This window comes from Hermetia illucens, chromosome 4 (genome assembly GCF_905115235.1).
Source record: "Hermetia illucens chromosome 4, iHerIll2.2.curated.20191125, whole genome shotgun sequence".
NCBI lineage: Eukaryota > Metazoa > Arthropoda > Insecta > Diptera > Stratiomyidae > Hermetia > Hermetia illucens.
This window is the reverse complement of record NC_051852.1, coordinates 110,180,789-110,208,674: the sequence shown is the minus strand read 5'-3', so window position 1 is coordinate 110,208,674 and position 27,886 is coordinate 110,180,789. Positions and strand designations below refer to the sequence as shown.

Sequence of the window (27,886 nt, the reverse complement as noted above, 5' to 3'; positions counted from 1 at the left end):
CTCGCAACATTAAAATTGTATTATATTAAAATATTTTGGAAAAAAAACACATTTCATAGCACGCTAAAATCCTGAAGACAAAATTATCACAAGGACTAGTAATAATATGAAAAAGATTATGCGATCCAGAATTATTCCAACTTGCTTCCATGGCTCATATTGAATTTTTAAGTACTCCTCCGACTGAAAAAAAGAAAAGTGATCAAGATTGACATTAAATGAAGCGTGAAAATAATTACTAAAAGCAAATTTATTTTAAATATTTTATGATAAAAAAACATACACTTTTCACAACTATCGCAAAGGATCCACCTGCTGATGTATTTACGCTGAGGCTATTAGTATCTGTTATACATATATTTTTTTTTTCTTTTTTTTTGTGCGTACACGGAGGTGGAAAATCTTAGAAAGACACGTCCGCCGCCCGAACGGCGGAACTACAGCGGGCGCGTGTGGGATTCACACCCACTAAAAACCACCCCCGGTCTCTCCAGCCCCAGCCCCGCGGGACCACCATTTAGGTATTACTTCGCGGGGTAGGTTTGCTCTTAGGCACTCATCCTTCTCCTATTTGCAGCTTTCCTCCTTCTTTGTTCCTTCAGCAACTCCTCTTGCATTTGGATGATTGCGGAGCCAACCGCAAGCCACTTCTCCTCGGACTCCAGCATCTCAGTAACCAAGCTCTCCGGGGTCCCGCTCCTGCCCAGCACCTGGTTTAAGCTCCTTCTCTCCATCGCAAATCGTGGGCAGTGAAACATCCGGTATGCCATCGCATCTGGGACAGTTCGGAAAATCATCCAACCCAAAGCGGTGCAGATACTGCCTGTAGCAACCACCGTGTCCCGTGAGGAACTGAGTAATGTGGTAGTTGGTCTCCCCATGTTTTCGCTCAAGCCACACCCTAATGTTGGGAATGAGCCTGTGCGTCCACCGACCTTTCGCAGACTCGTCCCATCTGCGTTGCCAGAGATCAAGTGACTCTGACCTTGCCGCATTTCTAAGCTGTGCATGCCCCTCCATATGTCTTGCATTGTACAGGACACTCATTTCTTTGGCCAGAATGTCAACCGGGATCATGCCTGCCACCACCAATACTGCCTCATCTGATGTGGTTCTAAAAGCACTGCAAACCCTCAAAGCCATCCGCCGGTAAACCGAGTTCACCTGCTTCCGTCTCTGAGAGTTTGCAAGCGCCTCTGCCCACACAGGCGACGAGTAGAGCAGGATGGAGCGCACCACCACCACCATCAGTGTCAATTATTACTCCCAGGTATTTGATAGCCGGCTTTAATACGACCGTATGTCCACCGACCTCCACTTTCACAGTGTTATTTTTCCTGCGTTTCGTTATTAAGACCGCTTCCGTTTTCGCGTCCGCCAAGGTCAGCCCGGCCTTTTCTAGCCAGGACTTTACCGCTCTTACTGTTTCTGTTCCGTAAACTTCCACATCTTCTGGGTGTTTTGCGGCAACAACCACAGCTAGGTCATCAGCAAAGCCGACAATCGTAGTCCCCTCTGGGACGGGAAGATCAAGCACCCCATTATACATGATATTCCACAACAGGGGACCAAGTACCGATCCCTGTGGTACTCCGGCTGTGACAATGTACTCTTTGGGGCCCTCATCCGTCCCGTACCAGAGAGTCCTCACTGAGAGGTAGTTTTCCACCAAATTCGCTAAGTATCCGGGGACACCTATGTCAGCCAACGCCCCTTTAATTCTATTCCAGTTGGCCGAGTTGAATGCGTTTTTCACATCCAACGCCACCACGGCACAGCAGCCGCCAGAAATCAGTGCACCTTTTGCCAGGTTTACCACCATGCCAATTGCGTCCACCGTAAAGTGGGCGCGTCCGAAACCAAACTGGCGTTCCGACAAACCATTGCTGCCTTCGACGATGGGCAGGAGTCTGTTGTAAATGACTCTCTCCATCATCTTCCCCATTGTATCCAACAGGCAGATAGGACGATACGACGCTGGGTTTCCAGGTGGCTTGCCAGGCTTCGGAAGCAACACCAACTTTTGCTTTTTCCACTGGGCAGGGAATATTCTTTCTTTTAGGCACGCCTCGAAGGTGTTGGCGAAAAGGTCGGGCGTAGTCTTCACTGCCAGTTTCAAAGCTCGGTTGGGGATGCCATCCAAACCTGGGGCCTTGTTGTCACCGAACCTACCACATATTTCCCGCAGCTCCTCCACAGTTACAGGCGGTATTATGCCGTCATTTAGCTGGACAAAAATTCGCGTTCCCCTATTTTCGTGGTGAGGGAACAGAGTGGTAACAATCTGTTTCAGGAGGCGCGGACAGGTCACATGGAGTGAATTCCGCAGCCTTTTCATCACCACTCTGTAAGCCTTGCCCCAAGGGTTTATGTCGGCATGGTCGCACAGCTGTTTGAAGCTGTTTTTGCTCCTCCGAATGGCTTCCTTTAGGCGGCCACGCAATTGCTTGTGTGCCTCCTCTTGACCGTCGCCACCGGGTTTTCCCCTGAGCCTCTGGCAAAGCCTCCTTGCCCGAAAACATGCGGCTCGCAAACTTGCGATTTCGTTGTTCCACCAGTAGTTGGGTTCCCTGCTGGGGAGCAATCGCCTTCTGGGCATAGTAGCATCGCATGCTTCCGTCACCCATCGAGTGATCTGAGTGGCTTTCTCCCCAGCCGTACCATTCAGGGATATGTCGGATTTGAGCACCGCGGAAAACGTGTCCCCCTCGAAAGCTTTCACTGTCCAGCCAAACATACCACCCGGCATTCTGCGAAAACTCTTTTTCGAGCTCGATCCGCCCTTGATCTCTATGCAGATTGCCTGGTGGTCGCTGTGAGTACAGTCCTCACTGACATGCCAAACGATTCTACTGGCTAAACTGGCACTCACGTATGTCAGGTCCACTATAGACCACAGGCCCCTTCCCCGGAAAGTGTAGGAAGACCCAACATTCGCCAGTACCACGTCTAGCTCCGTGAATGCTTCGAGGAGAACACGTCCCCTGACATTAATTATCCGGCTGCCCCATTCAAGAGCCCACGCATTGAAATCGCCTCCTATTATGATCGGCCAACGTCCTCTTGCATCCAAAACAAGAGCGGCAAGCATCCGCTCATACTCGACGAGTGTAGCGTTGGGTGGAGCATAGCAGCTGTAGATGTGGATGCCCTTCACCTTCGCTCTGATGAAGCCCTCCTCCGGGTGCTCCATTATTTCCTGGAAGGCTTGTTCTCCACAAGTCCACAGCGCTGTTTGGCCCGTTTGGTCTTTGACCCAAACGCTACCACCGCAGTTTCGGTATGGTTCACTTAGTATGGCCACATCGATGTTTTTCTCGCGGATGGTTTGCGCGAGTAGATCCTGCGCCGCCTCGCAGTGGTTGAGGTTGATTTGTATCAACCTCATCTGCGATTTGTGCTAAGGGCTCTCCTGTATTCCGGGCACCTGCCGCTGCCCGCAATATGCCGATGGTCCACACCCTCCTTTCCTTTGCACAGTAGACAATTTGGGTCAGCTCCGCAGTCCTTGCTGATGTGGCTTTCCACTCCGCATCTCCCGCATTGCTTTGACCTGTCATTTGGGTTAGTGCATGACTTCGCAATGTGTTATACATATATAAATTATGTGAAGTTGCCAAATCTCCCATCAACCGCGTCTCATTGTTCGGATAAGGGAACGCTCGGTGGTGGCATCATTCGATATGCATACATCGGCCTGCTTAAGTGCAGGCGGGCTAAGTGAATAAAAAATGGCTATGGGGAGGAGATGGTCCCCGGATCGACATGATTACTGATACTGTAAAATATGAGCGTAGAAGGTAGTAAACTGCAACAGCTTTTCTTTCACTGGGAGAACGCATATGTGAACTCTGTGAGTTTATCAAGGAGAGGTGAAATATCCGCGAAAATATCAAGGCTCTGATACGGGACATTAAGTTGTCCTATATTAGGGTAGTGGAGGAGAAAATCGACCCAGCGTCATGTGGCAAGTCATGTGGGAGACACAAGTGACGCCTCCTCAACATAAGGAAGGCGAACACGTAGGCAACCGGAGTAGGGCCGGAATAAGTGAACCTTTTGGTGCATAGCAAGCGGCCTAGAGGAAAGAAGCCTCTTTGACGAAGAAAGCTGAGCCAGAGAAAGTGCCAGATAGTTCCTCGATCATGGCCCCAACTTTGACAAAAGGAGAAGAGTCTACAGCTTGTAGCCCCGAACAATAAATAAAGGTGGGCGGCGACAGAAGGAGAAAAAGAAGATTCGTCCGGAAATAATTATTGTTTTCAAGAAAAGAGACATGTCTTCCAAAAGTCACAGCGGATCCGAAATTGTCAGACCTGGGCGGCAGTCTAGATCGCAGAAGGCTGGAGTTAAACAAATGCAGCGAGAAAACAACAGATAGTTTTCGCGGACAGGTGGAAATGGTGCTAGATGAACAAGCAGAAGTAAAAGCTCGGAAGCAACAGATAGTAATCAAATGTAAAGACCCAGATGAGGTCATGTCACGAGTGGATATCTGCGCTGCACTAAGGGAAAAATTCAACCTTAGCGGAATTGAAGAAAGCGCGATAAAGAGGATGAAGACGGCGTATGGAGGTGGTGTTAAGGCGAACTTAAGGGTGGCATTGCAACCACTTACTAAAAATTATAGTAATATACTATTATTACCTTTATTTGAAAAGATATCGGTATGAAGAGCATTTCGGAGCCTAGGAACCATATAGTGGCAGCCTCTTGATTTTTTTTCCGATTTTCCAGTTGATTAGTTTCTGAGAACGGGTCCTTTAAAGAGATGACCAATTTCGACCACTCGCACTCCCCATCTGTCCAACAAATGTCAACACTAAGACCGGATTCGGAAAGTACTAATTGGGACCTCTGATGCCCTACATGACTACATTTGATGAAAAAAAACACGGGTGTCCACAGGAATCTGTACTGGGACCGCTATTGTAGAACATGTATAATGATGTCCTCAATGCCCCATTTGCTAGTGAGGCCACAATAGTGGGTTACGTGGGTGACATAGCGGTGAATGTTGTTGCTGAAGATCTGCCGGATTTGTATTATATTCATCCGAAGCAATCACTGCTATAAAGAAGTGGCTGAAAGATGCAGGTCTTGCACCCGCGAAGGATAAAACAGAGGCGGTGCTTATCACGAAGTGGCGTAAGGAACTACCCGTATCAGAATGGGGAAGATATCATCACTTCAAAGCCAGCAATCTTAGGTGTCCAATGTTAGCATAGCCCTGGCAAGGATGATGCCAAATGTTGGGGCCATTGGTAGACTGCTTATAACTAGAGTGGTGAGCTCTATACTGTTTTACACAGCGTCAATTTGATCAACTGCATTGCATACCGCATGCAATGCTCAAAAGGTGAGCGCGGTGTGTAGAAAGGCCGCCCTAAGAGTGTGCTGCGGTTACAGAACCATCTTGGATGAAGCGGCCTATGCGTGTGTTTATGGTGGGGGAGAAGCTACAGCTTCTGAGCACTCAGGCCGTGTTGGCCCATTGTACTCGTAGCGTTCGTAGCGGCCTATGCAGTAGCCGGAATGACATTTTGGCCGATGAGATAGCACGCATCTACCTATCTATCTGGACCCAATTCTTCCTCTGATCGGGAAATGAAAAACGCCGAAAGGGAGAAATCGTTAAGCAGATGGCAGCCACGGTGGGAACAGGCGAAAAGGGGTCGATGAACCCACGGATTTATTCCCAGCATCAAAGTGTGGACGCAGAGAACGCATAGTGAGATAAACTATGATCTCACGTATTTTCTCGGGGGACATGGCGGTTACCGTAAACACCTCTATAGGTTTGAACTGGACAGCTCACTCAATTGTACCAGCTGCGACGGTATTCCGGAGGACCCGGAGCATGTTTTCTTCCATTGTCCTAGATTCGCTGAGGAAAGGAAGAGTCTATTGGAAGAAACACTAGCGCCAGCAAATATAATTAGAAAAATGCTTGCATGCCAGGAGAGCTGGAATGCAGTGAACGACATGGTAGGGCGGGTTCAGTGCAGATTAATGTCTTTAGAAGATTTCCACCTCCGGGAAAAAAAGACAGACCGACATACAAACCTTAAAAAGGGAGTGGGCAACTGTGGCATATGTCCGGCATATTGAAACGAGCTGAATCATGGATTCAATGAGGTTAATGCAAATCAACCTCAACCATTGTGAGGCAACTTAAGACTTGCTCTCGCAAACCATTCGACCTTTACTGAAATTACCGTAGTGCTTCATGTGTAAAAGATTCATTTGGAAACGCTGCGATATGGGTCTGCAGAAAGCAAATCATTAAAAAAACGATAGCAGGGACCAAAAGGCTCCTCTTAGTGTAACATTAGCGCAATATGAGTAGATGCTAGACCGCTTAGTGTTGGAGGCTAGAAACCACAATCATAAAATCATTTGCGGGTGATTTCAACGCATTGGCCTTGGACTGGGGAAGTCGAGTGACGAATGCCAGCGGTCCAAATCCTGCTTCAAATCATTGCAGAGCTGCACATCGTACTAGCCTTCTGAGGGAGAGGGCTAAACTCGATCGTCGATCTGACTTACCTCAGTACCTCGTCCGTGAGAGGGATGATCTGGTGGGTGAGTGAATACTACACCCACAGTGATCACCAGCCCATCTTTCTCGACATCAGAAATGGAGGAGGCGACAGTCGAGTGAGCAACAGAAGTAGAAAAACCAGGATAGCTGGGTGGTCCACTGGAGCTTTCGAGAAAGAGACATTCCTGTCGACTTCAGAAGAAAGTTACGACCCAAAGGTTCGCTGAAAACAGAGAGCCAGCTATGTCAGCGGGTAACTAAAACTTGCGACTATACAATGCCGCGACGGAAGCTCCACGACAATAGGAGACCAAACTACTGGTGGAACCAAGAAATATCGCTGTTGAGAGCATCGTGTCTGCGAGCGAGAAGCCTTTGCCACAGGTCTAGAGGGAAGATAGAACATTGGCAATCGGAGAAAGAATACCGCGATCTTCTAAGTAGCCTTAAAAAGGCTATACGTTTAAGTAAAAGAAATTGCTACGAGCAGTTGTGCTCTGAGGCATATACGAACCCGTGATCAACTAGATTCGTGGACAAAAATCACCCCAAGTGACGTGCCAGCGACTCTTGTTCAAAATAATCACAACCTTTTTCCGGAAACAAGAAGAAAGTGGACCTCATCCAATAGTTCAAGAGAACTTCTCAATGCAGGGGGTGACCGATGAATTGGGGATAGTAAGACTTCGGGATTGGACAGAATTCCGAACAAAGCCCTGAAGTTGGCTGCTAATATCAGACCCGCATGGTTCATAAACACATTTGAATCGTATATGGTGGAGGAAATGTTTCCCGCCCAGTGAAAAAGGCAGAGGTTGGTTTTGCCACGGAAGTCCCAAAAACCACGTGGCGCAACCGCTTCTTATCACCCTATTTGTCTTTTAGACACTATGAGGAAAATGTTGGAGAGGATGATATACAATAGGGTTCTTCCGTTCGTCGAGCTAGCGGGTGGTCAATCGGAACGGCAGTATGGATTTCGCAAAGTACATTCATGGTCGTGGACCTGACTCGGGAGACATCGGCGGCTGGTAAGTGCTGTGCTGGTGCATGGCGCGTGATGAAGTTGAATATTAAGAATTAATCGCAAGGATGATTCGCTTGTATCTTCTAGCGAATGAAGTACACTGTCTCTACCGGTGAAGGAGAGCAAATCCGGCCGAAGTAACTGCGGGCTTCTGAAAAAGCCACTAAGAAGGAGTTGTACAGGAGGAATAATTGCGAAAGGGTAACTAAACCTATATGCTGATCCCGTGTGTTAAGATATGGGTCGAGCGAAAGCACGGAGAATTGAACTACCCACCTAATCACAGTTCCTGACAGGAGACGATGGATACAGGAAGTACTTGCATCGAACCGAATCAGCCGGTACATCCGAGGACACGGAGCATGCTTATGTTCCATTGTCCGAGATGGAAGGAGAAACGTTAAACGACGCACTCAACGCAGTTAACTGATCCCATAATTTCATGAAGAGGAGCGATAAACGCAACAGTAACTACAATACAGGGAAAAACTACAGGAACTGGATCGAGCGCGAAAAGCGACTGGACGCGTGACTTAGTCGTGCTGGTATAAACCAGAGCGCTCGTCCCGAAGTAATACTTCACAGTGTTCCCGTGCGTAAAAGTGGGGGTCGTTTTAATAAGTGAAATCCCACACACTGCTGCAACCTCACGCAGCAGGGTCTTTTTAAGATTCGCACCTCCACCCATAAAAAAAACCATATTTAAATTGACCACATGGTTTCAAATCAGTTCACACTTTAGGGATCGTCTTTACATATTTCATATACCAGCTTCCATTGAAGTAGACATTTTCATCAACTACCAACAAAAACAGCATACAAAATTCTGGATATTGAAAATCTTCATAAAGGAAAGACATTTTCACCATAAAGAGCAGACCCTTTGAAGAGCTATTATACTTACAATATCTCATGGACGGGCATCCTGCCAGGACATATGAAAATTCTATCCGCAGGTCCGACAAACGCAGAAAATGCACTGAAGTCAGTAGCATTGCCAAGGAGTGTGACAGAAAGTACTACTGCGATGAAACGGAAGGCCTAGATAGCACACCCGGAAGCGGCAAGTGTTCTAGATTTAAGAAGACGGCAGTAGATCTGGTTATGAGTCCGAGTCACATCAAACATACCAAAACTTTGCCTGTAATCTGTGGAGGACTGCGGCGCTGCGGACAGGTGACAATCAGGCTATACAAGAATCTCGAAGGCCTTATATGGGCGAAAGTAAGAAGTATATACTTCTATAGTTGGTACGCCATTCAAGCTACGCATTGGCTGAGGTCCCAGAAATGCTGAACAAATGCATCTCCGATGCAAAAGAATGAAGACCGGAAGTTGATGCCGATGACTTCAATGTTTGAGAGTTCACTAAAGCGATGATCGCCTTCTGGAAGCATCCGCGTAACTAAACATTATATTGGTTAATTAGGGTAAAATTAACACATTCCGGAAAGGAGGAGACTAGTTTCGTTTAAGGCCTTTAAAGTGTTCATTTCTTGACTCACGTTATATCCTGGAACGTCTTCAACCCGAAAAACAAACCAAATCATTGGAGTGTTGCGCACAAAAAAGCATTAGGCTGCTCGGCTAAAGCAATGGACCAACAAATATTTATGGAGGTCCGGCTTGACCATCAATGGTGAGAGTAGAAGATCCAACTGATGATGAAATTGTAAATTATCTTATTGTTGTCAAAGTTGTAAAGAAAGTAGGATTGACCAAAAGGTTAAGCAACGCACCTAGAAAGAAACTCGCCAAAACCTCGAAGTAACTTAACTGAGGAGCAAGAGAGCTTCAGACAATTGTGCATCCATAGATTTATGATAGCAATATTCCAAGATCGCACATTTTCCAAAATCAACTACCGCCATTTCCCCCTTTGAATAGGCCAGGGATTACTTCCTCAGGGAAAAAGACGCTAGTTCTACTTGCAGAGATCGTTCCATGTCGTAGTAATGCCTCCAATAATAAAAGAAAAACTCCTAAAGGTTTGTAGCAGGACTTCAGGTAACCAAGCAGTGAACTCGAAACCTGTCGAAAAAGCCGAGGCTAAACATATTTGCGAAATTCAGTTCATCTCGAAAGAAGCTACTAGCGTTACCTAAAATTTCCAAATTTCTTGATAAGCTATCATCATAGAAATTTATAATGGATACTCGCTTCGCTGGAAATACAATGCACAAAAGCGTTAGTACCAGCGTGGACTATGCAGTGGTTACTCTCGATATGCGAAATGAATTCAATCTGACCAATATGGAAAACCTCAGCTACAGTTAATGTATCCACCTACTTCGACTGCTATCGGAAAATAAAACAGGAGCCGGCTCATAAATACTCATGATCAAGTGCAATAATAGTAAGCGGCGCCATTCTGAAAAGTTTGGTCGAAATCCCACTATTATGAACTATTGTTACCCCGGTAAAATCGACTTTCGAGCACAAAAGAGAACATTTTGTTCATACTTTCGCACCATATGATGCATATATGCCGATTGAAAAGTATTGACTGAACAATAATAGTAACATATGTATAGTATTCCATTCAATGTTTTTTGACAAACATATACTTACGTTAGCAAATTGTATTCCTAGGACAGCACGCAGAACCGAATTATTGATAACCGCCAATATACAGTTAGATGGCGGTTGTTCCGGGGAACAATCAGAAAACCAACGAATCAAGATGCTCATAAAATATGAGAAGCATGCAATGCCAATAACCATTTCGTAGGAATGAGCTGTGGAATAAAAGAAGGACATTAATATTGAATATTAATCTTAACTGAGTTGATGGGAAGGTAAAGATTCTTTTCGTTTAAATATTCATTTCATTTACTTATTTATTGTCTATTGTTTTAAGTTGTTTTTGTTTTGTACCGAGGACACTAACAGCTAACGATGTTGTGTAAGAACGCAGATAAGTAGGAAAAAAATAACATATCAGGAGAAGAAATAAGAAAAGATATTGTAAAAATTACTTAGCACTTGATCACACGTTGAATTAGATAATACAGGGTGCGGCAGCATAACTTCCTTTTTTAAAATGCGCGCCACTCAGTTAGTTGACGCCATAGCGGAACGCTAGTGGTCTCGTTCAAGAGGGGATACTGTAAAGTTTTGTCCCGACACGGTTCAGTCGCCATCATGCGTTGGAATAGTGAGGAGCGTGCCTTTGCCGTTAAGGTTTACTTTTCAAGCGGATGTTCGGTTATTGCAACACAGTGTGCATTTCGGAATCGCTTTAATTTAGCCCCGTTGGCTCCCGTCCCAGACCGCAAATCAATTGTTACATGGGTCACTACATTCAGACAAACTGCAAGCGCGACAAAAGGAAGAACTGGAGTCCCTCGGTCCGTTAGATCACCTGAGAACATTGAAGCAGTGAGAGCGTCAATGCTGCGATCGCCACGGCGTTCTGCGCGCAAACACGCATCTGGCCTTGGACTATCCGATCGTTCTGTGAGAAGAATTCTTCGTGATGATCTTCATTTTCATCCCTATAAGATGGCGATAGTGCAGGAACTTTCAGAACGTGACTTCAATTCTCGGATGAACGCGTGTGAGCTTCTTCTTGATGTCGTTCCCGAGGGTGCTATTGTTTTTTTAGCGATGAAGCCCATTTTCATTTGTGTGGGTCGGTTAAAAAATTTGAAGACCAACATCCAAGAAGAAATTGCCAACATAACACCTGCTATGCTAACAAGAGTCATGACAAACGCCAGAATCGGTTTACGCAATGTATGGAGAATGGGGGACGTCACCTAACAGATTTGATCTTCAAAACAATGTAAATAAAAACTTTAGACATGTACCTACATTATAAAAAATAAATAAATATTTTCCGATGCATACAATAGTTTTTATTGAGTTTTGAAAAAAGGAAGTTATGCTGCCGCACCCTGTATATGATCCCAGTTGATTGAAGCTTAGACTAAGTAGAGACTTGGTTGAATGAAAGAGTTCCTCTTCATATCCAAGTGACGGGGGGCGAACGCCAATTTTGACATACGAGGATGTGCATGAAAGTATGGAAAACTAACGCTAGGGCAGGGTGGAAAGGAAGAGATCAAGAGACCAGTCCAAGGGGTTTTTGCTGCAGTTGAATTGCAGGACAAAACAAGTATTCATAAAAGCGGAGAGTAGAAAGAAAGAGCAAGAGAGGTTGTTGGAAGGAATTGGATAACTGGGATGATTAGACCAGTTATGCAAGGGTAGGTTAAAATCCCAGCAGAGGAAGAAAGGGAAGGAGGCGAACCTGACAGTAAGACGTGACTCTGACTCTCGTTTGAGAATGATGCATGCATTTGGTGTTTCACAAGAGGAATCGCGAGTTTTCTACATGCTTCCCCTTTGCATACCGTGAATCTTCCCCCGGTACACCCAGGGTTCTTGAGCCAGCATTATTCCAATGGCCCTTGCATTTACTGAAGGTTACCTAAGCAATTTTAACGTTGGCCATTGCATCCATTAGTACTGGAGCTTTTCTCCAATATCAGAATATTATTCTGCTCCTCCGACATAGCACTTCCTTATTTTCCCTTGCTGTTGTTTCAGTTTTTTATCTATTTTCCAGAAAGTTTCATTTTTTAATAGACTGACACTGGGCTGTTGAAGCAGTTTCCCCGTTAAGGGGATTAGAGTGGAAAGCTACCCTTCCTTTATACTTCGCCACTTGATATCAAACCTCCTTTCTTTATCGCAATTTTGAGGTCTCTGCGGATGTTTAGGTTTTTCGTATTGCAAGCTGCACTAGTAGTCATTCGTAGTATTCTCGACTAGGCTCCTTAAAGTAATTTGGTATTGGATGTGCACGCTGAGGCCCAGAGTAGGATTCCGTTAGTGCAGATTGGAATTATGACGGCTTTCAAGAACAGACTTTTGTTGGTTTTCGCCATTTCACATGGTCCACCCAGCGGCGATCACAGACGACTAAATTCCAAGACGATTCCAGACCAATACCCTGTTCCACTCATCCACAACTTTACGCACACTATCTCAAGCTGTTATATTTTCACGATTGGTCAGCGCGTATTACCAAATTCCTGTAGCTCCCGAACATATTCCGAAAAGGACAATACGCACTCCCCTCAGACTATTCGAGATCACAAGAATGACTACTGGGCTGTGAATACAGCCCAAGCCTTTCAGGAACGCATCCACTATGGGCTATGGAACTTCCACTTTAGTTTCCTTTATTTAGATAATGTTCTCGTCATGTCTTAATCTGAGCCCTAGCAATTAGAGCACCTCGAGTGCATTTTTAAACGGCTCCTTAAGGTCCTCCTTCTAATTCTTAGAACCACAACCGAGACTTCTCGGCCACCTGATAAGCCCTGAAGGACCTAGTCAAAGAGCAAGTGACTTGGAGCTTCATGCTCCCGAAAATGGGCGACCTCAGAACAAGTTTGGCCATATTAAACTGCTACTGCTATTTCTTGCCCAAGGCCGCATACCATCAATCAATCCTTCACGTCTATTTGTCTGGACCGAACACCAAAGACTCCCGTCTGCTTACATGGTCCTTAGGGGCTGTGCAGGCGTTTGAGACCATCGAGTAACACCTGGTGGAAGCTACATTTATGGTATTCCATCAACAAGCCATACATACTTAGTAGCTTTGTACTGATGAAGGGAGTAAGTTGCTCCCGAAATATATATATATATAATAAAATAAAATTGTAGTTTGGAGTAAGCTACTGGTCTATCAATTTTAGACTTAACTACAAACAGAAGGCAATATCTAACATTTTTAAGCCATACTCGTTGATGCATTAGACAACGCCGGCGGTGCTGTCTTTCAGCAAATACCAAACCAAATCCAGCAGCCATTGAGCTTTTTTTAGCAGCTGAACCCAGTTCAGCGGAACTACAGCACTTACGACCGAGAGTTATTAATCGCGTACCTCACAATTAAATACTTGCGGTATTCCCTTGAAGGTGCAATACCCACGGATCAGCACCTTTGAAACAGAAGACCGACAAAGCGCCCGCTCGCCAACTTCGGCACCTGAACTTTTTCAGCCCGCTCACTTCCGATATTCAACCCATGTTTGGAAAGGATAATTTAGTTGTCGATGCTTTGTCACATGTGCATAGTAGAGATCAGCAGCAGACTGTCAAACAATTCTCCATACGAAAGAGAGGAGCAGGCACAGGGGACGTATATATAAGACACGGGGAGTGGATTTTGCATTGCAATTAGGACCTCACCGCCAGCGGACTTACGCGATGCATCCTATATCTTGCCCCTGAGGAGAAGGGTATTCTTTGGGCAGCTCGAAGTCTAATAAATTATCTTCATGCTAGGTATCAGAGATACAGATAGCATGATGTTGCCAAGCCAGTGCAGAAACATTGAAGGCACCCAGCTTGATTTTTGAACCCCTAACATTTTTGTAAAACTGACGAACGGTGTATCAGTCGGTCGAGGTTGCTGTCTTTTGTTAGTTTAACACAAGCTAATGGTGAAAGTCACCCAACTTTGCTCTTAATGTACCTCACCTGTAGAAGTAGCGAACACTAGCATACATACAAACACTTGTTTTGGTGGGGAGGTCAACTTTATCCCAGGGCGACTGGCGCGGATGTTTATGATATTGCTCATACAGAATCGGCCATCCTCATGTAGCGACTCAACAATCTGTAGAGGATTCTCCTCTTGTAATTACCTATAGTGTCGTAAGTTAGGTGGACAGAGTTTACCGTAACGCAACATAGAGCATCAACCGCAAGACAATCATGCCAGACCACTTACTGGGTTGGAATTTAAGATTGCATTTCAAGTGTCTTCTGTTTATGACGGCTAAAGAAGATAGATTTTTGGGGGCAATCTACCAAGCCCCCAGTCCTATCGCGAAATCAGTATGCATGGCGTCAGGACACAAGTATGTTAGTCCGAACAAAACGAATACATATCTGCACTCAAAATATTGGTGTACTCACTGAAAAGATGGAGGAACCCGCAGAAGCCGTGCAGAGGTGCATTGATCTTTCCGTTCTACAAGATACTCGATAGTGTGACAACAAAAAACTGTATCGTTGAACGCGAACCCGGTAAAAATTGCTATAGACTTTTCAGTTTTGGTAGCCCTTGCACGCAATATGGTGTCGGAATTGCCACCTGAAAAGGCTTCCATGATGTCATTGAAGAAGTCGAGCAATTTAATGACTAATGAAGCTACACCGCATACGCACAACTGCCAGGTGTACCCGATGGCGAAAAAGATTCCTGCTAGAAACTATTTAACACAAAGACTTGTAACGTGTCTACTGCTTACTATTATATATCATCATTGCGGTCGATCTTGATAATCATGGGATGTGCCTTTTCAGGCAGATGGCAACAGGTGAGCTCTGGAAATCGAATAGCTGGAACCCAACACAATCGGGTTGTTGAGGAAGGTAGAAACCCATCTAAATCTTGAGAAGACATCTGACCTGATGCCACGCAAACACCAAGCGCCAGGTGAACTGATACGGTGGGCTTAATTCTTCTAACGCGATCCAACGAGTAAAGTTATCACAGTTGCTTCGTATCGGGATATTTAACGCAGCCAAATTGTTTCGCGGATTAGCGCGACTTGTGATCGGGCATTAACCAACATCCCAAATTTAATGCAGTGTCGACCGCCCTGTCGCCCTCTATAGTTTTTTTGTGTTGACCGACTATAAAAGGCAATGAACACCGCCTCGAGGCAGTGGAGCCGAAAATATTTCGTTGAACCAGTGGCCTAACATGCCATGATCTCATCCGAAATGAGGACATCTGCGATTGATATGGGGTTGCGCCGGTCATGGAAAAATTACGAAAGAGACGTCTTCGATGGTATAAACAATAGCCTGCACATCGAAGCTAATAGAAATCGACCAAAAGGCCGACCGAAACAACAACGGCTTGATACAATAGATGATGATTTAAGAGCCTGTCGACTAGATGTCTGTCGATCTAGATCAGGCGTATGACCAAGTAAAATTGCGAAACCGAGCTAGCCCTCCTTCTGAATAGGGCAAAAACAGCAGAGAGATAGTGGCGTGATTTCTGTGATGATTTTAAAGCACAAGAGTCCCCCATTTTGCCGTCTTGGGAAGCAGGACAGCATACAAGCGTGATGATCAGTTTAATGAGCATTGCTTACTTCTTCCTTAATTTGAATGTTAGTTACTATAATGACGAAAAATTTACCCTGACCGTTGCAATGAGGATAAACATAGATCTTTTATCAGCAATTAACAAAGTTTTTTGAGGACAAAAATTCTTACTAATTTTTGGAACATATGTGACAGGTGTACTGTTTGTCAGTGCTAGAAATGAACCCAGCAGCAATGCCAACGCAATTAAGTTCAAAATTCCTCTCAAAAGTCGTCTCATAATAAATGACAGAAGTATCAAAATTGTTGCAGCTGGAAAATTAAAAAAAGGAATGTGAACATTTAAAGAAGATTCTACTAGAAAGAGTCCTACTCACCAATCAATGGAACGAAAAAGACTTTCCGGTAGTAGAAAGCATTTCTTCTCATATGTATCACCAGACTCGCCACTGAAACCGTAGAATTTAAATCATTTCCCATATCAGCGAAAGGTTTAATAGTCTTTGTAACCAAATGACGGCCAGAAAAACGCCACTTGCTTAGCTCAGATATCTTGGGAGCCCGAACGCTGTGTGCTAGATCAAAATCTATTGATAGGTGGTTCCCGTCCACCGCAAAGTCAACTGGACACCTCAATTCATCCCATGGCCAATTTCCATCCTGTGATTCTCGACACCAGGTTTCTATGACCTGCTGTTTTGTATCTGCTTCTATTGATCCATTGCTATATATGATTCCAAAATATTCTGGGTCGAAATGGGTAAACGTACTGCCGGCCCCGCTGGATTGCAGAAAGAAAGGATCTTAAATGAAAAGAAAAACCATGCAAAACGTACTTGGAAAATATGCTTACTTCGTGATCAATAGGGATGGTGTCCAAAAATTCACTTCAAATGATCTCAGAGCCGTGATGTTGCTGTATTCAGATGGTTTCCATTTGAGTTTTGGATCGGTCCATTTCTAAAATAAAATCCAAATAAATACATAAATGTGGACTCTCAGCGTTTTGTTTATTATATAATAAAAGCGTAGTGTAAAGAACTTTCTTCCGCACCAAATGTTAAAAGATCAGAAATTTATTGATATACACTGAAGCTACAGAATCACCTCCCTCTGATATATATCATCCCTCACACCATGCCAACCACACCTAAGTCGCATCATTGTCGGTTTCCGGAGATATGCTGTCAGTTCCCTCCAGACCTCTCCAAGGAAGCTACACTCCTCCCTTTTTGCCCCATGTGTTCCTAAAGTACCCACTTGCCGAAAATTCCCGGATAATAGCATAACGCCTCTCATAAATTCTGACTTACCCAGTGCTCCTTCCGGGTCAGAATACCTCGATGAAACGGCGCAGATAGGTATTAACGGAAGCTTAGAACTTTCAAGTAAAATTGGAGTTCACTTTCCATGTGCAGCTCACATATAATCGAATGAACATTTCCCCAGAACAACCTGAACTTGATGTTAGTGTTGATATATCTGAAATTCTAGGTTTTAAATAAAACAACTAAGGCGGTTATAGCACTGTTAATACTATATAATATATACGATGATACCCTATCATCGAGCTGCCATTAGCAAAAACAAGGCTACCAAAATACACAAATTTTTCGAGATCTCCCAAAGCCCGTAAGACTGAAAACCTGGGATTTGTTGATATTCATCTTCAGTCCTGCTTTGCTTGAGCCTCCTAAAAATTCAAAGCCATTTGGGCAAGATCCATACTCGTTTTGAGAGCAAGCAAATGTCATCAGAGTAGTCGAGGTATTCGAGGAAAGATGTCATGCTCCATTAAACCCCCCAACTCTAGGCGAGGCAATATACAGAACATTACCAACAGTGAGAAGGAATAGCATCCGTGACGGATTCCTCTGAGATAAACGACATGAAGCATATGATATTTCGCTTTGATAGTGACAATTAATTTCTCTGGAGTGCCCCTCCTGCCTAGAGCATTCCAGATACGCTCCCTATTGAGGCTGTCGAAAGCTTTCACAAAATTGATAAAGAACTGTTGAAGCGGAAACCTGAACTTCGCACACTGCTCCGCAATGATCCGCAAGGGGTATATGTGATCAGTATAGGAGGAGCTAGAGCGAAAGTCAGCCTACTCTCCATTAATCAACTTTCGAGGTATTTTTTAATACGTTCTAGTCACATTAGCTGACCTTTCAACTCGCCTCTAATTGTTGCTCTCAACATGGGTTCCTCTCTTCGGTATCTGAACGATCATCTCCTTCTACTTTTCTTGGAGAAAGATCTCAGAATTCCAGAATTTTTTGATAAATGAAAACTGCAGCTCTGCCAAAACTCTAGGAGTATCGATAAACAGTTCCGCTTGCAGACCATCAGACTCAGCGCCTTTACCCCACTTGAGTGAATATATGGTCGAGATGATTTTACTTTTGCTTGCAGTAGGTCGTATCCGTATGTCTTAGCAACAAGCCACTTCTTCCAGGAGAGAAGTAACTTCACCAAATTTTATACGATTGGTGGTGAAGTTGATGAGTAGTATGTCTTTCACATTCCCTCCATTGTAGATAAAAGGCCATTATCACAATATCTTTATCATACTGAAGTAACGGGACAGCGCCAAAACGAATACAGAACGAGAAGTTGACATTATCATAGCGTTTACTAAGGATAGCGACTCCTTCACTCTACAGCCTGAGAAATTTCTATAAGGTCACCACAGAATTGTTTGACTTGTGTTCGTAGCCAAACTCAACTTATAGTTTTGTCACCGCGAAAGGAAATGCTTAAGGGTATCTCCCTCCTCTCTACATTCCTCAATTAAAATTGTAGCGTATGTCAAGTCTGACCCCTATAGACGAATGCCCTGTGCAAATCACTGCAATCCTGTAGGCGTTTGCGCTCATCAGGCACAAAAGCTCTCACGGCTGAGTTACCAACGCCATTAAAATAACTATGTTATGCTTAGGGCTGGCATCATGTCCCAGCTATCGACAGTCCTCCAATATCACAAACACCTTCACTTTAAATGCTCTCGCACTGACTCCGGTCACCAGTTTTGTCCTTCCTTAAGGAATACTGTGTTGTAATCAAGCAAAATACCCCCGATTTCTCACTCTGCGTCTGATTAGAAGCCCCACCGGAAAATTCCTTTTCAAGCTCAACCTGCGAATGGTGTTTTCCGCTGGCAACGCCCTAGTTCTCACTGTACTTTAACTTTGCTGCCAATATATAAGTCCAGGTGTAGGACTACATTAAGGGTATCAATCCAGGAAGGACTCAGGACCGCATGTCTTGTTTGTTAAAAAGCTAAATGCAACCAATTTAATTTGGGATCTAGGATCATTCGATTGGAGGAAGTGTGGCGCAGCGGGATTAGCAACATTCGAAATTTATTTCGAATGTTGTTGTTTCGACTGACAAATGCCACCACCGGTGTTCTCCGTGGTGTAGTAGGCCTTGCTAATTTTGAATTGTAAATAAAATAATTGAATATGAAAAAAAAATAATTGAATGATTAAGTTGCGAACCACCGACAGGGCAAGGCGTTTTAATTTCGAATTAATAAAAATTGTAAAATAAAATGTTTAAATTAAAGTAATTGTAAATACAAGTGGTAAAATAAAATTAGGCGTCGAAATGAAAATCGGGTATCCTTGGCTTGGTGTCAAGTAGCTTCAACTCCATTTTGATTAGATTTATGTTAAGTTCACATCTGGCAACTCATAAGGATTTTATTCAAAATGGATAGAAACACCCCCGCCACAAACATCATCAAGTTATATGCATACACCACCATCTTCACCTCGTGTCTGTCATATATTCATTCCATTTCATCCATCTTTAGGAACCCGAGTAATGAAGAGATGGTGCCACTCTGTTTGTCTTTTCTTCGCAGCCCTAGTCAAGTGATCAGATTCCTGGTTTTTAGCAAACCTGTTCTGGTTAGAGCCTCCTGACGGCTTTGGCACTCATGTAATATATGCCTTTTAGTGCACTTATCGTTCAGCTATGTTGACTACCTCGTGAAAAGCCTTTTTACTTTTGAGGTGGTCGTTCTGAAGTTTTGAGGGGACGTCCTGTTTATGATAGTCCTTAAGTAGATATCCAAGCCACGCTCTGAGGTCTTTAACACGAAGAGGCTCATTGGTAATAATTCCTTCGCTCTTGCCCGTGCTTGCCCGCTTTCACGATACATGTCTGAGCGACTGTGGACAATGATTCCCTCTACCTGTTACGTTAATCCTCGTCTGTTAACAACAATCTTTAAGTTCATTCGTGATGCCGTATAGGGCGGCTTCAGCCTCCCTGACCAACGCTATAATAAATTTCGAATAAGTTATTTGTTCGCCAACTTTGATCTTCGCTATTGTTTCTTTCTTCAAATCAGAACTGCGCCTTTTTTGTGTTCCGCAACTAATAGTTTTTCATTCAAGATTGGATCTCCGATATCACTTGATCAGCAAAAGTCTCAATTTTCTGAAAGCATTTTGATTCGATCGTTATGCGAATATCTCTGCAAAGCCGCCCACATATTTTCGGGGGATTCCCTACGGGCAATTCCCTGGGAGGAACATAAAAAATTACCACAGCGCGTCTTCTAGCCAGCCCAATATATTGGCTGACACCTGATTTTGCGACATCCAAACTGGTTGCCGGAAAGGCATTCTTCCTTTCTGCTGTCGGAAGCAATCTAATATACCATATATAATATACTATCCGCTCCCATAATTTGCAGATGATGTTCAACACATATATCAATCTATTCGAGAAAAAAGTGCCCAATGATTTGGCTGACTTCGTAATGACGATGAACTTCCATTATTTGGAGAACTTCGGTAGCGTATTTGGTGCTGTCCTTACTGCACTCTTGTTCGCAATTCTATACAGTCCCGGGATCTTCTTTTCAGCAAGTTTTTCTGCTACATCTAAGACTTCCTCACTTGTTTCCACTGAAGTTTTATTAAGGTTTATATAGACCGCAATTTGCTCAAATCTTCCAAAAACTATTTTTTACAGCAATTTAGAACAACTAATCAGGTCCTTTATTGAGGTTTTGGGTAAAACAATACCTTATTAAAATCGATTTACTATCTATCTGTCTTTCTGTCAAATGCATTTTTCTCGGAGACGGTTATAGCAATTGACACCAAATTTGGTGGAACAGTCATGCATACAGTGAGTTACATCCGTTTATGTTTAATTTAAGGGGGTCCCCATACATGCAAAAGAGAGGTGTACATTTTTTTTCATCAAATATAGTCATGTGGAATATCAAATGAAAGATCTCGGTTAGTACTTTCCGAAGCTAATCTTAGTTTTGACTTTTATTGCAAATGTGGGGAATGCGGGGGGGATCGAAAGTGATCATTTCTTTTTTTAGCCCCCCCTCCCCTATGTTTTAACCAGTATCAGAAATAAGATCAGTTTCGAAAAGTACTAATCGAGCCCTTTCATTTGATGTCCCACATAACCATATTCTGTAGAAAATAAATTTTCTGAAAATAATGCCAGTTGGTGATCGCACTATTACTAACAAAGTTTTAATTGGTCAAAGTTGTCGTTTCTTTACAAATTCAAGACTATGAATGTCAATATCACCCGAAAGTGGATAATCTTACATAATATATGCATATATTACGTGCTACGTACTAATGAGGCAAATGTCTTTATATAAGAAATACAAAAATCTTTTCATACCTGAAGCGTCCAGCTCCCGGTTCCCCGATTTGTTTTAAGTTCAGAATGTCTGTCTTTTATACACGTTTCTCAAAAAACAACTACCCCTATTGATAGTTTAGTGGAAATCGAAACAATGAAATTCCACGCCTACCGTGAATAGCATAAAATTGGGAGAAGAGGAGATCCCTGTGCTTGGAAAAGGGGATATCAATTTGTGTTTTTCCAGTATATCGTCGTCTAGGAAATCAAACGAATTGTCTCAGTTTGGATTCATAGGAGAATAAGGTGTCAAAAAAGCAAACTTAAAAGGGATGCAGGATTCCTTTTGCAGAGCACATTAGACCTAAGAATCTGAAAAAAAAACAAGGTGGGCCTGCCTTTCTATAGGAAATTTATTTAAATTAGGTTGAGAACAACATTATGTTCCTTTCTTTCGGAAATTGGAAGCAAAGCTATAATAAGTTGACTTTTGAATTTTTTACTGCATTATCGGGCGATCACTTTAACAAATTCATTTATTCAGCAATATCAAAATTGTCAATTAGGTTAAGTATTCTAGATAGTGAATCATTCTTAGATAGGGGACAAAGTGGAATCTAATTTTCACTCTTCATCTGTTTTAGTTAGTTGTAATTTAGATTCAAAGGACAGGACAAATTACATAGTGTCATCAAAAATTCTCCAAATCGTACTCACCAGTTTCACTTCCAACCTGACTTGAAATATGGACTTCCTTTCATTGTAGGAGACCCCTTTGATAGTAGCCCCCATATAAATTTTTGATAATTCATCCGGAATTGTGAATATACTATAGTTTGCGAATAAGTCCACTTGCAGGCGCTCCAAGCTTGTAAGGTTTTCCTTCTTCATTTCCATATGGGTTTCTAATCAATTAAATCAAAGTACCATTAGATTTTTTTGTATTTACACTGTCCCATATTATCGGAAGATTTCATTGGGCAATTCCGATAAACTGCCAAAACTGTAAACTCACCTTCATCACCTCCGCAGTCATAGAACCACCTTGCAGACGTACTACCGTAGCTACTAAAGCTCACATATTTAATATTTAATGGCTTTGGATCCTTATATGATAATAGGGCCCCAACAAATGTCGGGATAGTAACTTCGAGAGTTCCATCTTATGAAAGAGATCAGACTTTACCTTGATAATTTTAAATATCAATTTGCCAAATTTACCGGTCTTTTGTACAACAATAATTGGTGTAGGATCGATTCCATTTAGCAAACCATTTTGTTTTTTGACTATAAGTTGACGGCCTCCAATTTGCGGGCGAATTGTCGAGAAAGTGTTTCCACCGGCTCCAATCACTATTAGGGATGAAAAAATTTAAACATTATCGCATGTTTAAAAAAACAAACTTGATAGAAAATAAATAACTTAGGAAAACCGCTACCTTCGATTTATGGCCAAAAAATAAATTTAAAAAAAGGCTGATCCTCTAAAGGACCAGCAGGCACCTGAAACAAGTCGGAATACCAGAACCCGGAAGCTTCAGGTATAAAGGCTTTTTGGTTCCTCTAGTACGAAAAATGTCTTATGTAGGTTTTCTTTCATTTGTACATCGTTAAAAATTCCAAATATATAAAGTTACTGTACATATTTTTATTGATGTTGCTATCCCCCATAATAACAACATTGAACGGAAATACATGGAGAAAAAGGTGAACTACGTACCACTGGCTCGGGAAATCAAAGAAATTTGACGTCTCAAGCGGGTGGATGTAGTTCCCATAATATTATCAGCTACAGGTATTGTACCTAAATCCCTCACGGCTTCCTTGATGTCCTGGGACTCTCACACAGGCTCGTTCAAACCATGCAGAAATATACCATTCTGCATACGTGCTCGATGTTGCGGGGAGTTCTCGATGAATTCTCCTAGTAACCTAGCCTTTAACCCTTTATAATTTAAGTAGGCAGGATCTTCCGAGCCTAAATGCTTAGTGCCAGTATTAGGTAAAATCCAGCATCTGCCGAGATGTCAACTCAAAAAAATATATATTAGGCAGTTTATGGGGGGAATTGGGAATAATCCCGATCATTGGAAAAAACATACGGTTCGTAAACACTTTTCCATTCATTTTTGTGTTCTGTGAGTTCAGGCTTAAGAATACACTGAAAGTCTTCCCTGCTTGTCCTCAGAGGCGACTAATAGGGATAGAAATATGTGTGCTATACACCAATGGAGACTTCCACAGATATACTGAATAACCCGCCTGAAAATATCGATGAACATTGTGCCGGCATCAAAATTATTCTTTTCTCGGATACTACGCTGGTCGCCATATCCTGAAAAAGTGTCATAAAATTTAGCTGACTGTGGAATCGTGGAAGCAAATCGACGAACTGAAGAGATTAAAGGCTCTGTTAACCGCTACGAGTAATGGTAAGCACGACGGGCTCGAACTTCGATCCTGGGCTAAATTCCGGGAAATTCAAATAGTGTACGACGTGCCATTGCGCTGGTCAGGGAAGTGGAACATGGTCCTGTAAAGGACTTTAACCGTCGACTCCTCACACACACGCACATACACACATCCACATTTCACCAATTTCTTAACCGTATCAGATCGGGTGAAATTCCTATTCTTGTGGAAAAACTGGCCAGTCACCGTTAAATATGTGCTCCATATCCTCCTGCATTGACCCCCTCCAACACCCTACGGATCATCATCAGTGCACGGAGGTTCGATCTTCACTGCACCTACTCGTCATTGATTTAGAGAAATATTGCGACTGCGTTAATAGAGAGTATATCTGACGTGCTCTACGCAGGAGGAGCATTCGGGAGAAAAAGTAATAACTAATTAGTAAAACGTCAGAGGAATTTGAGGTCGAAAGCGAAGTCTGCCAGAATTGCATCCTGCCACCGATATTACCGATGGGCGTAACTGTGTAGCCTCCTTTTTAAAATTAACTAAAACTACTTATAATTAGGTGGACATGGACGCATTTTCATCTACATCGCGAACCACTTTTTTCAAAACCTGGTCAAAAAGGATGCACCCTAGGACACTCTTTTGTCTGTAACCGTCGTTGATAGTAAATTGTCTGGAGAGTGATCCCATTGCTTTTATATGGCCCCATACATTGGTCAGGATTAGTTTAATCAATCTTATTAACTATTAATTTATCGGAATACCGAACTCCGCCATGGCGGTGTACAGTTTCACTCTCACCATGCTATAATAGGTGGCCTTGAAATGGATGAAAAGATGATATGTAGAGAGAAAATCTGATCTGATCCCGATTTGCCTGCAGTGAAATGAAAATGAATATCTTATAGACGGTGCTCAGCAACGTGATATCTCTATAACTACTGTGCTGCGTGATATCCCCCTTTTTATTATGGGAGAGTTAACACCTTTTTTCCCGTCATCAGGCGTTGGTTCGCTGTCTCAAACCTGGAGTACGAGCAGTTCGACTGCAATTTCATCGGCTCCTGGCGACTTATGATTCTTAAGACAATGAATTGCACGGACTGTTTCTTTCTTCATCGAGTATACCGGTGTCACCACCGATTCACAAACATTAATCAAGGCAGGTAAAAGAAACCATCTTTAAACATTTCAAAGAGAACCCTCTTTAATTCAACGCGTTATCCGCAATTTCAAAGAGGACCCTCTTTTACTGTCCGTACTAAGACGGAAGTCTCTCCAGTGCTTCCAAGAGTGCATACGTTTCCTAAAGCTTGACTTAGCTTGGGAGCAATTCGAGGCCACAGGTACTGAAATCAGACAGCTTCCTAACATTCTACGGCATCACGAGAATATCACCAGCGACTATTTTAATTCCATTGCAGCATTATCTGAACAGTATCAGAACCAAAATCGAGCGATTATCGATTATCCATTAAGGAGCCGCCTGGTAACAAACAACAAACTCACTTGTCTGGGCAGCTTATAGTAGATCAAAACCAGAGCATGAGGGAAACCACTTCCGTAATAATCACGGGCATGCTATCAGATTCAACACCAGACTATATTCAACTTTGAACCATCAACGTCAAGTTTTCAAAGTGAGCATTTTGCACTCGGCCCAACTAGAACGACCTGGAACACACCATTCAGCACAACCAGGCCAAACAGCGATCACCAGAAGCATCATCTTCATCATCATCAACGCCGCTACAACCGGTATCCGGTCTAGCCTGCCTTAATAAGGAACTCCAGACATCCCGGTTCTGCGCCGAGGTCCACCAATTCGATATCCCTAAAAGCTGTCTGGCGTCCTAGCCTACACCATCGCTCCATCTTAGGCAGGGTCTGCCTCGTCTTCTTTTTCAGCAGCAGAAGCAACATTAGTAGAAATGAAGTTGGCAAAATCAAAATTCACAAATTCGATAGAACTATCTAACCTGGTGTTAATTTCACGTGCTGTTTTTCAAGATCATCATACATTGGTATGGACACCTTCATCTTCCATATGTAGGGACTCCTCCCCTTAAACTTAACGTGGAACAATGTCATTCACTGTATGCATATGTCTTCACATTTCAAACTTTCAGAAAAACGGACAGACAGACGAGCAAACAATGGACTCATTTTAATAAGCAAAACAAGCCAAAGACGAAGACAAACATTCATGACCTCTGAGGAATTCGAACCCAGGGCAACTTGATTGAAAGACTAGTGTCCTACCTCCTCAACCATCACGCCTCGAAACAGCATTGTTGTATAACCAAATTTCCAATCTTAAGATTAAAAACTGAAATTTTCTTGTAAACTTCCCTTGACACCACAAACCCTCGTGAATCTCCGTTATTACTTGTTGGAAATATTGATCATTCTAAATACATTCTTACTGCCTAAAATATCCCATATATTAATAGAAAAGACGTATCACTTGAGTCCTTACCAATTTCATACACGGAATCGCCTTTTTTAGCTTTATCCATTGGCGACAGAAGAATATGCGCATTACTTGCCGCCATTACATAGAATTTAAAGCGGAACCTCTCATTTTCTGTGCGATTATTCCGAAATTCGTCGAGCAGGAAAAAATTTCTGTACACGTATCCCGACTCAATTCGATATTCTTTACATTTAACAAGATCCGACAAACTCACATTATATCGACTACCGAAAGTGCGCTCAAGACAAAGAACTAGGAAAAAGTTCAAGATTAAGACCCAAGTTATTTCCATTTTGCCATCTAGATTGCAACTAAAAGTAATATTTGTGAAGGGTAGGCGCTGGAGCATATTAAAATTATGTGTAAGCTGATAAAACAGTTCCTGTGATAGCAGTATCTAAAACGCGACAGCAAATGCTATGCTTCCAAACGAGAAATTATAGAGATATCACCAAGAGTAGTGAGTTTCGAAGGCGCCGGCAGAATTTAATGGAACAATGCATGCTTGATAATCTGGAAGCTCCATGCTCTATGTAGATATGTGGGGCTTTCTGCTTCAGACCAAGGTCAAAAAAGAAAGTACGTGCAGACTTTTCGTCGCAAATCCATAAACTTTACTTCAGAAATATTTACTTAACTTGTCTTTTTCCGTTTCATCTCAGTTTAGGAACTAAAACTGGAGGCATATCTACCCCAACTCTCTTGGGCTCAAGAAAAGAAAATTTACGAGCACAAATTATTGACTCATCTTTTCCCATTTTTCTTTAAATTTTTTTGGTCCCCCATTTCCCATCCTAAAAAGTTGATGACTAAATTCACTTTTTTTTCGAATTTCGCAGATAGCAGCATTTTTCTCCACTTTGCTCATTGATTTTCATCGGACTTTGTAAGAGGGGAGAGGGTCAATGGGACCTGACTCAAGAAGCCTTCTTTTGATACTGTTAACTAAAACAAGTCGGGAAACCGGAAGCTGGGCGCTTCAGGTTCTGGAAAAATTGTAGCGGGCATGCGATGCCTCTATGCCACGGCGTAACGCTTTCCGGAGACGAAATCCCAACTTCTGGTGGAATTCAGAAATTGAGGAATGTCGGAAAAACTGCCTTAGAGTTGGGAGAGGCTCCCAGCGCAGAAGAAATCAACCTGAATTCGTTGAGCTACACATGCAATACAAGAATGCGAGGAAAAAATTGCAAGTAGCTATCACGAAGAGCAAATCCGAACATTTGAAGCGAATGTGTACTGAAGCTGATTCTGATCAATGGGGCGGCACCTACAAGTCTGTAATGTCATCACTGAAAGGCAAGCGCTCCCCACCGATTACCTGTCCGAAATTACCACAAAACGTAGTGGACACTCTCTTCCCAGAGGATGTGAACTACACAAATCTGCCTAAAGTGCATGTAAACCCCGCATGCGGTAGAAGAGGAAATTTTTGATACAACAAGGAAATTCGCTGAAAATAAGACCTCAGGGCCAGATGGAATCCCGAATATCGCCCTAAAAGTGGCAGCCAGGATAGCACTAGGCATGTTTGCCAAAGTTTTTACGGTATACCTTAGAGAAGGAGAATTCCCTGAGCAATGGAAGCTGCAAAAGTTGATACTTATTCCGAAGCCAGGTAAACCATTGGGTGAGCCCTCCTCATATCGACCGATATGTTTGGTCAATACCATTCGTAAACTATTTGAAC

General features: G+C 43.0%; 1 protein-coding gene across 1 annotated transcript; it reads right to left on the bottom strand.

The window, feature by feature from the left end:
• Positions 1 to 4: 4 nt before the first annotated feature.
• On the bottom strand, positions 5 to 26,519 carry LOC119654372 (acetylcholine receptor subunit alpha-like). The gene is made up of 9 exons (XM_038059725.1): positions 26,200 to 26,519; positions 22,518 to 22,649; positions 22,312 to 22,458; positions 22,014 to 22,201; positions 16,513 to 16,619; positions 16,037 to 16,440; positions 15,831 to 15,971; positions 10,143 to 10,309; positions 5 to 183 (listed from the first exon to the last, which is right to left on the bottom strand). The coding sequence occupies exons 1-9, from the start codon at positions 26,486 to 26,488 to the stop codon at positions 64 to 66; spliced, it is 1,695 nt and encodes a 564-aa protein (XP_037915653.1). The 5' UTR covers positions 26,489 to 26,519; the 3' UTR covers positions 5 to 63.
• Between the last annotated feature and the right edge of the window lie 1,367 nt (positions 26,520 to 27,886).

What these genes read in the sequence shown, in the direction of transcription:
- LOC119654372 (XM_038059725.1), bottom strand. Translation starts at nt 26,488, where the DNA reads ATGGAAATAACTTGGGTCTTAATCTTGAACTTTTTCCTAGTTCTTTGT. An exon ending in CTTTTTCGTTCCATTGATTG is followed by an intron (nt 15,972 to 16,036) that starts GTGAGTAGGACT and finishes TTAATTTTCCAG; the next exon opens with CTGCAACAATTTTGATACTT. An exon ending in TAGGAATACAATTTGCTAAC is followed by an intron (nt 184 to 10,142) that starts GTAAGTATATGT and finishes TCTTTTTTTCAG; the next exon opens with TCGGAGGAGTACTTAAAAAT.